Source organism: Castanea sativa, chromosome 5, assembly GCF_040712315.1.
Source record: "Castanea sativa cultivar Marrone di Chiusa Pesio chromosome 5, ASM4071231v1".
In the NCBI taxonomy this organism is placed as follows: Eukaryota; Viridiplantae; Streptophyta; class Magnoliopsida; order Fagales; family Fagaceae; genus Castanea; species Castanea sativa.
The window spans coordinates 14,813,560-14,827,733 of NC_134017.1; the positions used below are offsets into that span (position 1 = coordinate 14,813,560).

At 29.4% G+C, this 14,174-nt stretch overlaps 1 protein-coding gene and 1 long non-coding RNA gene across 2 annotated transcripts; one reads left to right on the top strand and one right to left on the bottom strand.

Annotated features, from left to right (window-relative positions):
- Window positions 1–1,298: 1,298 nt before the first annotated feature.
- On the bottom strand, window positions 1,299–2,815 carry LOC142634476 (uncharacterized). Its single transcript, XR_012844190.1, has 3 exons — window positions 2,700–2,815; window positions 2,328–2,408; window positions 1,299–1,700 (listed from the first exon to the last, which is right to left on the bottom strand). It is a non-coding gene; the product is annotated as an uncharacterized LOC142634476 (long non-coding RNA).
- A 9,653-nt stretch (window positions 2,816–12,468) lies between these two features.
- On the top strand, window positions 12,469–12,855 carry LOC142634805 (small ribosomal subunit protein RACK1-like). Its single transcript, XM_075809058.1, has one exon. It carries the CDS (start codon window positions 12,469–12,471, stop codon window positions 12,853–12,855), a length of 387 nt encoding a protein of 128 aa, XP_075665173.1.
- The last annotated feature ends 1,319 nt before the right edge of the window (window positions 12,856–14,174 follow it).

Below are 14,174 nucleotides of genomic sequence, written 5' to 3' on the forward strand. Positions count from 1 at the left end.
TACATGACATGGACAAAATTCATCTCCCATTGTAGCTACAAAAAATAAAATAATATAAAAAATCATTCCTTGAGGGCCTATTTGGTCCTGCTGCAATATACAAAGAAGCGGCATTCACCTAAGCACCAAAGACAAATGTCTTCCTAAAGGCACCTAGCACATAGGTAAGTTCCCAGATCACCTTTAAAATAATTTATTGATTCTTTGTTTGAGGTTGAAATGACAAGATCAAAACAAATGCAAAGAATATTGAAGAAGAGAGAGAGAGAGAGATATATATATATATATATATAGAGAGAGAGAGAGAGATATATATATATATAGAGAGAGAGAGAGGGAATGGTCCCATCTCTGTAATATATTGGCATGAAACATGTGTGCCCGTACACGTAACGTAACCAAATTTGGCTTCCATTATTGTCCTATAGTATTTGGCATGATAGACACTGATCTAAAAGAACATGGGGAATTTATCAAAAAAAAAAAAAAAGAACATGGGGAAAAAGGATTGGATCAATAGCTTTCTTTTTTTTTAGTGAGTTTTTGGCCCCAAGGGAGAGGAAAAGATAAGATAATTAACACCAAATAATTCTAAATTGTTAAAAGCCATTGATATTTCAAATGACTACTCAAGTCATTTTCTCTTTCTTGACAATATGAGGCGGAAGATTTAAGATTCATTGAATTTATGTAATTTTATAATTACAATTGATGCTGCATGTAAGCCACAAAAATGTAAAAGCAAAAATTGACCTGGGATTTTGGTGGGTTTTATGGGAAAGAGTTGGGAATGGAAGTGGTGCAAGCTATGGTTTTACCAACAAAGCACTGACCTATGGTTTTGCCATTTCATCACTCAAACCATCTAAAATTGATACCAACATAGGTCTTAACAAATCCGTGACACCAATTGAAAAAAAAAAAAAAAGCATGCCTAGCAATAATATATTTCACCAAATCAAACTGAAATCAAAGAGGTTGTAGAGCAAATTACAAAATTCACCACTGACAAACGTAAGTACAAAAAGATTTTATAAGTGCAAGTAGATAGTAGTAGAAAAAAAAAAAAAAAAAGAACCAGGGCCTGTTTTCATTCACAATTCAACCCCAACACCACCTAAAATTAATCAATAAAAAAAAATGATAAATTTATCTCAAAATTCAACAAAAACACTGTAAGAAAAAAAAAAAGGACCTTCTGGGCAATCTAAGAGCGCTTGTGGATTTCACAAGCTTCCTCCGTGCGCTTGCACTCGAAGTGGTCAATATACTAGTTTTAAATGGCCGTCAGTTCCCAATTCACATAGATTACAGAAGGCTCAAGTAATATAGTCAATTTAAAGTTCATAACATTTTTTGGAAATGAAAGCTTACAATATAGTTTGGATACACCCATCATGGTCCATGCTAACTCGACAATTTTATTTAAAATGTCATTTCAAGAACAAAGCTAAATGCTTTAATCTATACAAAACAAATATAATACACAGACAATATAGTATATACATGCTAATAGACATGACACAAATCACAATGATATGCAACCCAACAATCTTCATGGATTTCTCCATTAATAGAAAAAAGTAAAAAATAATTGAAAAAGTTAAAGAATTTACCTTCCCAACAAAGAGCATTGGTATTAAGAAAGAAGGAACCGTTGAAACCAATCCCAAAAGTAGGTACTCCAATTCTGTAAAGCTCTGTCAATTACCAAAATTAACTTCTTAAACAAAGCATAACAGATAATTTGTTAAAGAAAGAGAAAGAGAAAGAGAAAGAGAAGGCATTTTATATTTTAATATTAAAAACACTTTATTACCATTCACTTTTTTTTTTCTTCTTTGATAGACATTACTACCATTCTCACGCATATGTAAATGCAATTAAGGTAACCATTTAAAATATATATATATAGTACACTTTTTCTCACTAAAATTTGTTCTAAATTTAATTTTTGTTCCCTCAGTTTCGTGCTTAGATCCATAGTTGACAAAGTTCTGATGTAACACCTTTTTCTTTTTTGCTTACAACAAAATTCAAAAAAAAAAAAAATTCAGGGACAAAATTGCAGATCTCGTGGATAGTAAGAACTATATTCCAACTAAGTAAAAAAGAAAAAGTCAAACGGTATTAATGGATCAAGTTAAATCGTTCAGCTACATTGATGATTGAACATCCACAAGTGACAAAATTGTAAAAATACAACTACCCTTTTTCTTTGACTATTGTTTTTGCTGTTTTCTTGCCGTGTTTCTTACTTTTCGCAGTAACCAAACAACAAGCTAAAAATTAGTGGAAAAAAAAAACAAAAAATAAAAAGTCCAAACCTCGTAGACTTTGTACGAAAATTTGAATCAGTTGCAGTACCCATATCTATTTCTGTGAAGATCTATGTAATCTCCTTGAGGCTAAAAATACAACAACAACAACAAAATTAACAAAACCAGTACACAAAAAATCATCTATGGAGTCAACAAAAGGAAACTATGAAGAGAAAGAGAAGGTTGCGAGAGGCATGGAAGATGGAACTTAGAGAGAAGAAAAGAAAAGAATGAGGTTGAGGGTGAGGCGGCTGGAGTGAAATGTAGAGAGTAGGGTTTTTTTTTTTTTTTTTTTTTTTCTGCCATTGCAACTCGGTTTTCTCAGCATCCAAACAGAAAATAAAAACAAAAACAAAGCATGGATCGCAGAAAACTTACATTGTGGAAAGAGGAATCCATGTAGACAAATGCGAAATAGGGAGGGGAGAGGGGATGGGGCGACTGAGAAGAGATGATGAGAGAAAGAAAATGAAAAGGATTAGGAGAAATGGGAAATAGGGAGGGGCGGTTGAATGATAAACGTGTAGGCTAGGGTTTAATGTTGTGTTTTAAATAGAATCAAAACGACGTAGTTTTGATAAATAATAGTAACTTAAAAAATGAAAAGAAAAAAAAAAGGCTTTTGTGAAGGTTAGAACCCTGGACGGGACCCTGTAAAACTACATGTCACACGTGTTAACCACTAAGGTAACTTAGGTTCATAACTAAGTTTTATAAATAAATATTTTATACATAAATCTTTTATAAATAGTAATATTTAATATTTAATACATAAATATCTTATAAATAGTAATATTTAATATTTAATACATAAATATCTTATAAATAGTAATATTTAATACTTAATACATAAATATCTTATAAATAGTAATGTTTATATTTATATTTATATTTAATATAGATAGTAATATTTAATATTTTTTTGATTAATTAAGAATTATGTGTAAATTAATGAAAATAAAAAAATTATTTCAAATAAAATAAAATTGATAATAAAAACAAACTAATCTTTTACCCTATTTTTTTAAAACAAAGTAACATTTTACTTTAGATTTATATATATATAAATGACTCACTTTAGGTTTCGATACAAAGAAAAAGAAAAAAGAAAAATAAATGACTCACTTTAGGTTTCACTACAAAAACTTGAATTTAAACAATTGATTGATGACATGACTATTAATCTTTGATCAACTTGAAATTTTTAAAGCATGAAAAATATATAAAGATAATATAATCTAACGGTAGATTTGTCAAAATTCACATTGAATTAAGAAATATAGGATTGGATTCAAGTTACACTTAATGTAACTCTAAAAAATGTTACACCAACCAATAAGTTATTGTTTAATTCATATTTTGAAAATCCAACCGTTGGATCATATTTTCTATATGTTCTTAACATGTATGCAAATTTTCATGCCAATTGGATGTAATTTACCATTTGATCTTTAAACTCATTTTTTATGCGTTATTTTAAACTACAAAAACTTGAATTTAAACAATTGATTGATGACATGGCTATTAATTTTTTATCACCTTGAAATTTTTTAAGCATGAAAAATATATGAAGATAATGTAATCTAACGGTATATTTGTTAAAATTCACATCGAAATAAGAAATATAGGGCTGGGTTTAAGTTACGCTTAATGTAACTCTAAAAAATGTTACACCAAGAAATAAATTATTATTGAATTCATATTTTGAAAATCCAACCGATGGATCACATTTTCTATATGTCCTTAACATGCATGCCAATTTTCATGCCAATCAGATGTAATTTAACATTTGATCTTTAAACTCATCTTTTATGCGTTATTTTAAACTACAAAAACTTAAATTTAAACAATTGATTGATGACATGGCTATTAATCTTTGATCACCTTAAAAATTTTTAAGCATGAAAAATATATGAAGATAATGTAATCTAACGGTATATTTGTTAAAATTCACATCGAAATAAGAAATATAGGGCTGGGTTCAAGTTACGCTTAATGTAACTCTAAAAAATGTTACACCAAGAAATAACTTACTATTGAATTCATATTTTGAAAATCCAACCGATGGATCACATTTTCTATATGTCCTTAACATGCATGCCAATTTTCATGCCAATCGGATGTAATTTAACATTTGATCTTTAAACTCATCTTTTATGCGTTATTTTAAACTACAAAAACTTGAATTTAAACAATTGATTGATGACATGGCTATTAATCTTTGATCACCTTAAAAATTTTTAAGCATGAAAAATATATGAAGATAATGTAATCTAACGGTAAATTTGTCAAAATTCACATTGAATTAAGAAATATAGGGTTGGGTTCAAGTTACACTTGATGTAACTCTAAAAAATGTTACACCAAGCAATAACTTATTGTTGAATTCATATTTTGAAAATCCAACCGTTGGATCACATTTTCTATATGTCTTTAACATGCATGCCAATTTTAATGCCAATCGGATATAATTTACCTTTTGATCTTTAAACTCATTTTTTATGCGTTATTTTAAACTACAAAAACTTGAATTTAAACTACAAAAACTTGAATTTAAACAATTGATTGATGACATGGCTATTATTTTTTGATCACCTTGAAATTTTTTAAGCATGAAAAATATATGAAGATAATGTAATCTAACGGTAAATTTGTCAAAATTTACATTGAATTAAGAAATATAGGGTTGGGTTCAAGTTACACTTGATGTAACTCTAAAAAATGTTACACCAAGAAATAACTTATTGTTGAATTCATATTTTGAAAATCCAATTGTTGGATCACATTTTCTACATGTCCTTAACATGCATGCCAATTTTCATGTCAATCGGATATAATTTACCTTTTGATCTTTAAACTCATTTTTTATGCGTTATTTTAAACTACAAAAACTTGAATTTAAACAATTGATTGATGACATGGCTATTAATCTTTGATCACCTTAAAAATTTTTAAGCATGAAAAATATATGAAGATAATGTAATCTAACGGTAAATTTGTCAAAATTCACATTGAATTAAGAAATATAGGGTTGGGTTCAAGTTACACTTGATGTAACTCTAAAAAATGTTACACCAAGAAATAACTTATTGTTGAATTCATATTTTGAAAATCCAACCGTTGGATCACATTTTCTATATGTCCTTAACATGCATGCCAATTTTCATGCCAATCAGATGTAATTTAACATTTGATCTTTAAACTCATCTTTTATGCGTTATTTTAAACTACAAAAACTTGAATTTAAACAATTGATTGATGACATGGCTATTAATCTTTGATCACCTTAAAAATTTTTAAGCATGAAAAATATATGAAGATAATGTAATCTAACGGTAAATTTGTCAAAATTCACATTGAATTAAGAAATATAGGGTTGGGTTCAAGTTACACTTGATGTAATTCTAAAAAATGTTACACCAAGAAATAACTTATTGTTGAATTCATATTTTGAAAATCCAACCGTTGGATCACATTTTCTATATGTCCTTAACATGCATGCCAATTTTCATGTCAATCGGATGTAATTTAACTTTTGATCTTTAAACTCATCTTTTATGCGTTATTTTAAACTACAAAAACTTGAATTTAAACAATTGATTGATGACATGGCTATTAATCTTTGATCACTTTTAAAATTTGTAAGCACGAAAAATATATGAAGATAATGTAATCTAACGGTATATTTGTTAAAATTCACATCGAAATAAGAAATATAGGGCTGGGTTCAAATTAACTTAATGTAACTCTAAAAAATGTTACACCAAGAAATAACTTATTATTGAATTCATATTTTGAAAATCCAACCGTTGGATCACATTTTCTATATGTTCTTAATATGCATGCCAAATTTCATGCCAATCGGATGTAATTTACCATTTGATTTTTGAACTCATCTTTTGTATGTTATTTTAAATTACAAAAACTTGAATTTAAACAATTGATTGATGACATGACTATTAATTTTTGATCACCTTGAAATGTTTTAAGCATGAAAAATATATGAAGATAATGTAATCTAACGGTAAATTTATCGAAATTCACATTGAATTGAGAAATATAGGGTTGGGTTCAAGTTACATTTGATATAATTCTAAAAAATGTTACACCAACTAATAACTTATTATTGAATTTATATTTTGAAAATCTAACCATTGGATTACATGTTCTATATGTTCTTAACATGCATGCCAATTTTCATGCCAATTAGGTGTAATTTATAATTTGATCTTTAAACTCATCTTTTATGCATTATTATAAACTACAAAAACTTGATTTTATACAAAAGCCTTACCTATAGCGGCGGTCACAAAAAACGCCGCAATAGATCTCATCTACAGCGGCGGGCTAAAAAAGCGCCGCAATAGGCGATATATAGCGGCAGTTTTTGCACCCGCCGCAATAGGTCCACTGCAATTTCAGGGTCTATTGCGGCGGGTCAATGACCTGCCGCTATATCTAAGCCAAAGGCCGCTAAAGTATGTCTATTACGGCGGGTCACTGGCCCGCCGCAATAGATCTCATGTATAGCGGTGGGCCAAAAAAGCGCCGCAATAGGCGACCTATAGCGGCAGTTTTCGCACCCGCCGCAATAGGCCAGTTTTCTTGTAGTGGATGATACTTCTAGAAAATCTCATTCTCATGAAATCATGTCTCCATTTTCCCCCAATTTCAATTCAATATGCTTTTGTCTATTAATAATGTTCTATGCAATTTATGCAGACAAATTCTCTATCATCGACCAGTGCAACATAAATATATATAAATCTTGAGATCTCTTAGGTTGTTGAAATAATTGACAAGTGCGTATTTCTAAAATTTATAAGAACAAAAAGTCTAATAAATAGCATATAATATCTCACATTATGCCATTAACTTAATATTTTCTTTAAAAAAATTCAATGATAGGAATGGTAAAAAACATGATCCTATATAAGAAATACCAAAAATACATGCAAAACAATTTGCATAGGAGGATTTATCTTTAAATAATATGAAAACAATAGTAAAGATAAAATGCATTGAATGAGATCCTATGAAACAAGTTTGTTAATCATTTCAAATTATACTCATCATTTATGTAAAAAAAAATAATAATACATCATATTATTTACATTAAAAAAATAATACATATTAATTTCAAAATTCATTGTAAGATGTGAACTGCTAGGGTGTTGCAACAATAAATAATATTGATACAACAATAGATTGGTATAACATTTTGTGTGTACTTTGTGAAAGGAATGTCAAATCACAAGCAGGATCATTTTGGTGTGCAAAATGTGAAACAAAAACAAATCTTTCTATCCCTAAGTTAGAGGCACTCACATTAACTACATACTCTCCAAATATTTATAATATATTTATCTCACTATAACTACTATATATATATATATATATATATATATATATATATATATATATATATATATATATATATATATATATATATATAGACACACACATAATTGCAAGCTACTTTAGATATAGGATTCAAATTGAAGTTTTCGATGCAACTGACAAAACAAATTTTGTGATATTTGATTAAGATGCTAAGAAAATCTTAAATAAATCTACAAGAGATCTTGCTAAAAAATAAACTATTTAAATTATTGTAAAACTATTGATATTGGAGAAGGAATCCCACGTGATTTAAAAAAAATTTAAAAAAAGGAAAAAATGAATTTTCTTACTTCATTTGAATGAATTCAATCTAAATGATGGTTTTGAAACGTACATAGTTGCTAAGAGTTTTGATGCACCTTCAGATGACAAAAAGGTATGGAAGAAAAAATATATATACATAATCCAATAAGCTATATTAATTCTTTTTGCTGCACTATTTCAAAATTAACAAAAATAAAAAATAAAAATATTTATAAAAAAACTGTCACATCATTGAAATATAATATAAATGCAAATACTTACGAAAAATCTTAGTGACAAAGTACAAACTTTGTAAGATCTAATCAAGAATCTCCCGGTACCAATTCATTAGTGATTTACACAAATGATGCAACAAAAGGAAAAAGTGATGAAAGCTCAAAAATTGAACAAATATGGGCAGACTAAACTTCAAACGTTGAAGATGGAGAAACTGATGATGATAACAAACGTCACCATACCGCAATAACAAAGCATCAAAGAAACCAAAAAAAAAAAAAATTTCGTAATAAAAAATTTTATTACATCACATAATAAAAATCAATAATATAGAATGAATTAATATGCTTTTATCAACTTTTATTATACAATATTATTCCAAATTTGTTTTAATTATTGCTCATTACTTGAACAAAATAATTATAATAGATATGTGTGCAATTTATAATTTTTACTTTTTACTTTTTACGATGAACTCATTACAAACAAAGTTTTATAATAAATATACTATAATATATATATATATATATATATATATAATATTTTCCAAAAACAAATTTACATAAAACATTATAACATTATTCGTGCATCGCACGGGCAACTTACTAATATATATATATAAGCAGAGACCTCACGTGAGAAAGTATGAGGTTCTTTACTCAAGGGCCACATAAGAGATAAAGACTAATTAAAATTCAAATAATAATTCCCATGAAAAAAATATTCAAAGGTAAAAAAATTATTTTCTTAGATTCATTGTATCAAGACATTTCTCAAGTGCCACATTATAGATAAGGACTAATTAAAATTTAAAAGATAAAGACTCTTTATTTTCTTGAGTTCATTGTTTCAAGACTTTCCTCTCTCTCACAAAGTACAAAAATTTTCATGTTTTCACTCACCCCTTTTCATCTCTTACACTTCTACTACTTTATATACAGCTACCTATAGTCTTTCATCTTCATGCCATAGGTTAGGTGCTTTTTTATTTTGTTTTAGACCTCACAATTTCTTGGTTTCTTTGTCTTCTTCTTTTTTACTACTATTTAGTATGGTATTGGTATGAGCCTCAACCATAAAAGTAAAAAAATGATGATTATTATGGATTTTTCTTTGTAGTGAATCAAGATTATCTCAACTTTAGTTGCAACCCTAAGTTTAGTTGCAGCTATTCAGGAATAGTGTGAAACGATGTACAAATCATGATCATATTGTTAGTTCTCTCCATGAAAGCTACAATTAGGTAGTTCTTCACATAATTTTTATGTTCTTTCTCATGTATCTTTCACGTATAATACTTATCCACCTATATTTTTTTGATTACATTTGTTAGTGTTGTAAATTATAATTGTTGTGGTCTGTTAAAAATAGTTTCAAATGATTTAATTTGTTGTTATGGTTTTGATGTACGATTGTAAGTTAATTAGTCTGCTCTACTTCTCTATATAAAGACAAAGCTCATGTGTAAAATTAATAATACAAGATTAGTTCTCCCATTTTTAACTTAGACTTTTCTTGAATTTTAAAATTCTCTTTGTTTTTTGTTTGTTTTGAAGAATATAAAAGCCATATTAGAGGCGATTAAATATTGATAAATGAAAATGTATTTAGCCAATTTTTCTTTATTTGATTATGTTCTCTATATGTTGCTATACAAATAATTTTGTTTCATTTAGATTACGAACAAAGTGTTTGAGATTGGGGTCTTGGGATTTGGTGGTGAGAATGAAGTGGTTGAGGAAGTGTTTAGTTTTAGAAATAAAGTTTACCTTTTATCTAGATATTATTTTATTATTTTAAATATTAAATTTATAATATGGTGTAAACTCCTAGAAATTTCTAATAACTATGTAATTACAATATATATATATATATATATATATATATATATATATATATATATATATATATATATATTAGTAAAGAAAATCCACTCAATAGTCAGAATCTACTTTTAGGATAAGGAAAAATTAAAATTATAAAATACGAATTAAGAAAATTAAGTTTCAAAGCATTCAACAATATTATGGGAAACATCATTAATACTATATAACATAATGATTACTATATATGGGTCTTAAAAAAATTAAAATTATTTTCAAATGAAATTACCAAGTATCTGCACATCGCGCAGGAAATTATCTAGTTAATAGTAATTGAAGTTGTGATTCACAATGGCTAAGCGATGGTGGCTTATGGAGACTGGAGAGGCATACTGTTGCTTAGGTTTCAGGATTAATAAAGAGGACTTTGCATTAATCAGGAAAAACAAAAAAATTTGATAAAGCCCTAATTTCACCTCAAACAAAAATCAACACCTTGAATTCATCTCTAACAATTCCACTTGGTCAAATAATCTAGTCAAATACTGTTTAAAAAAAACCAGATCTAAAGTTTGATAGAGTTAGATCAAGGTTTGACCAACTTTTGCACACTTTGACTGATTATTATTTCCACACGAGTATGCATGTTTGGTTGGATTTTAAATATAGGTATGCTCCTTTCAATGTTAAATTGGCTTGATAATCCATGTGTTCTGAATTCTGAGTTGAAAATCGAAAATTATGTTAGAAGATTGTATTGGTTTGCATGTTCTCATATGCTAATGTAGCCATCCTTTGCATGCTTGTTTGGACTATGTGCTTACCCATTTCTCATGTCATCAAATCCATGTGTCCACATGCTTGAATTTTCAATAAACTTAGATGACATGCTACCCATATATGCATTTACATGCTTAATCTACGTTTTTCTTAGTATAATTTCTTGGATCTAAATATCAACATGCTTTAATCCATGTTTTCTTTAGTTTGATTTCTTAAATCTAGATATTTTCATGCTTTGGAATATAAATAAATGTATAACAAAATTATTTAATCTTAGAATACTCTCTTCTTCTTCTTCTTTTTTTTTTTTTTTTTTTTTTTTTTTTTTTTTTGAGAAACATAATCTTAGAATGCTTTTGTTCAAATATGAAAGCTCAGAATTGTGTTAAAACACAAGAGCTTGTTTAGACCCCAAATAAAATTACGGTTCGGTTGATTTTACTCTTATTTAAATCGGTTAGCAATGGCAACAGGGGAAGCAGGTTCTTGTTTGACAAGTTGTTTAGTAGTATTTGTAGCAGGGTGTTTGTCTTTAGACCTTCTAGTTGTAATTTCAACACTACAAGAGTTCATGGGTAAGGAAATCAAGGATAATATTTTGAGAACTTTTAATATATTTAATATCAAAATAAAAAACACTTAAAATAGCTTGCCATTGAGCAAAAATATGTTTTGAAGCAATATTTTTAACATCTTTTTCTATAACATATTTAGCACTTTTGCAATCAATTCGTAACAAAAACTTTTGATTTAGCAAATCACTTTGAAATTTGGAAATATATAATACTACAGATAAAATTTCTTTTTTAATAGTACTATAATTTAGGCGTAAATGCACTTTTAGTCCCTACATTTTGGCTTTTTTCCATTTTGGTCCATACATTTTCATTTTACTACTTTTAGTCTCTAAACCAATTAACGCGTGACATTTAAGTCATTACCATCACCCGACTAACAGAAAAGCTGACGTGGCTGACGGTACATTAAAATAATAATTCAAAAATCTATTTTGGCACTAAAAAATTGCCACATCAGCATCTAAATTTTTTTTAAAAAAATTTATTAATTTTAACTAAAATAAAAAAATTAAAAACAAAAAATCAAGCCCAAAATGGTTCATGTTCTTCATTTCTTCCCTAAAATGGTTCATGTTCTTTCTCAAATAACTTGTTGCCCTGAAAATTATAAAAATCAATATTTTTGTTTATCAATCTTCTTGCATTTTCTTAGCATCCAAACATGCAAAACACACATCAATCTTCAAATGAGACCAAAACCCAACAATCACAAAAATACAAAAACACATCTCAACCAAAACACTAAAACATCTCTACCGGACCCAACCAACCAAACACCAAACATCAAAACTCAACCAAACACAACAATAGACCAAGAAAATGCTCCACCGATCCATCACCTTCAAACCCCACCAATGGCCAAAAAATCTAGATCTACCCACCACCTGTGAGCCCAGCTAACCACCGCCACCCAAATCTAAAAAATTTCCTTTCACAAACCCATATTATCCCTTTTCAAATTTATCAAAAATCCAAAAGAAATAGAGCAGACTCAACCCAAATAAAGAGAGAGTGAGATGAGAAAGACAAGCACTTGTGGGAGCAGATTTCATTGGAGATGAGAGAAATCGATCACCCACTATGTGGACCGACAATAGCAACATCATTGTCACTACCTTGTGCGACAAATCCATCAGCCTCTGGAACCTCACCAAGGAAGACAAGACCTACGGTGTCCCTCGCCGTAGGCTAACGGGCCACTCCCACTTCGTCGAAGACCTAGTTCTCTCCTTCGACGGCCAGTTCGCTCTCTCCGGCTCTTGGGACAGTGAGCTCCACCTCTGGGACCTCCAAGCCAGCGTCTCCTTCCGTCGCTTCGTCGGCCACACCAAAGACATCCTCTCTATTGCTTTCTCAATCGACAACCATCAGATCGTCTCAACTTCCCGTGACCGCACGATCAAGCTCTGGAACACCCTCAGAGAATGCAAGTTCACTATCTCTGACCTCGAGGCGCACCAGGACTGAGTCTCGTGCGTTCGTTTCAGCCCCAACAAAACAGATCTAAATTACATCATTTTTTGTTTTTAATTATTTTTTATTTTGAAATTGATAAATTTAAATTTTTTTTTAATTAGATGCTGACGTGGATGCTGATGTGGATGTTGAATTAGCATTTTTTTTAATATTATTTTAATAGACACATCAGCATTTACTGTGCAAACAGTGCACTTCATTTACCACGTAGGATTTTTCCGTTAAGTCAGTGACGATAAGGACCAAAATAGAACGCGCTAATTGGCTTAAGGACTAAAAGTGGTAAAATGAAAATGTAGGGACCAAAATGGAAAAAAAAGCCAAAAATGTAAGGACTAAAAGTGCATTTACGCCTATAATTTATTTGTGCATTATTCCAGAATACCTCCATAACCAATGTCAGAGGCATCGGTTTCAACGATTTTGAAAGCATTAATAGTAAAAATACCAAGACAAGGCAGAGTTTTAAAATGGGACTTGATTTGTTTGACAAGAGAAGTATGAATGTCAGTCCAAGGTGGAGGATTATTCTGTAACCAATCAAATAGAGGTTTACATTGTTTCCTCAAGTCTTTATAGAAGTCTGCAATGTAGTTTAGAGACCCAAGGAATCTTTGTAGTTGTATTTTATCAATAATGACATCGGGAAACTTATCAACAAACTAAATGGCTCTGTCAATGGGACGAATTTGTCCTTCAGAAATGTCATAGCCAAGGAAACAGACCTTTGTTTGAAATAGCTTGATTTTCTTAGCAAAGACAACAAGACCATTGCGTTTAATGGTATCAAGGAATGAATAAAAATGTTTCCAATGTTCATCAATGGATTTGGAGTAGACAAGAACATCATCAATGTAAACAATGGTGAAATGACTAAAGGAGTTGAAGATATCATTCATAATGTTTTGGAATTCACTAGGGGCATTCTAGAGACCAAAAAGCATAACATTCCAGTCATAATGTCCAAAAGGAGTGGTGAAAGTAGCTTTGTACTTATCAGCTTCACTAATTTGGACTTGCCAGAACCCAGATTTCATATCGAATTTAGAAAATACGACAGCATCACTTAGCCTATGTACTAGGTCATTCTTGTTAGGGATAAAATACCAAATCCATTCTAATACTTTATTTAGAGGCTTGTAATTAATAACTAAGTGAGGAGTCCCTCTTTCAATTTCAGCATTTTTTTTTTTTTTTTTACGTAGAAAGCAGCACAAAACCAAGGGGACTTACTATTCCTAATCAGCTTTTTCTCAAGCAAATCATGAATTTCCTTTTTACAAAATTCAACAGTTTCAGCATTCATTTGA

Bases quoted from the DNA above. Each gene is read 5' to 3' on its own strand.
- LOC142634805 (XM_075809058.1), top strand. From the start codon at position 12,469: ATGTGGACCGACAATAGCAACATCATTGTCACTACCTTGTGCGACAAA.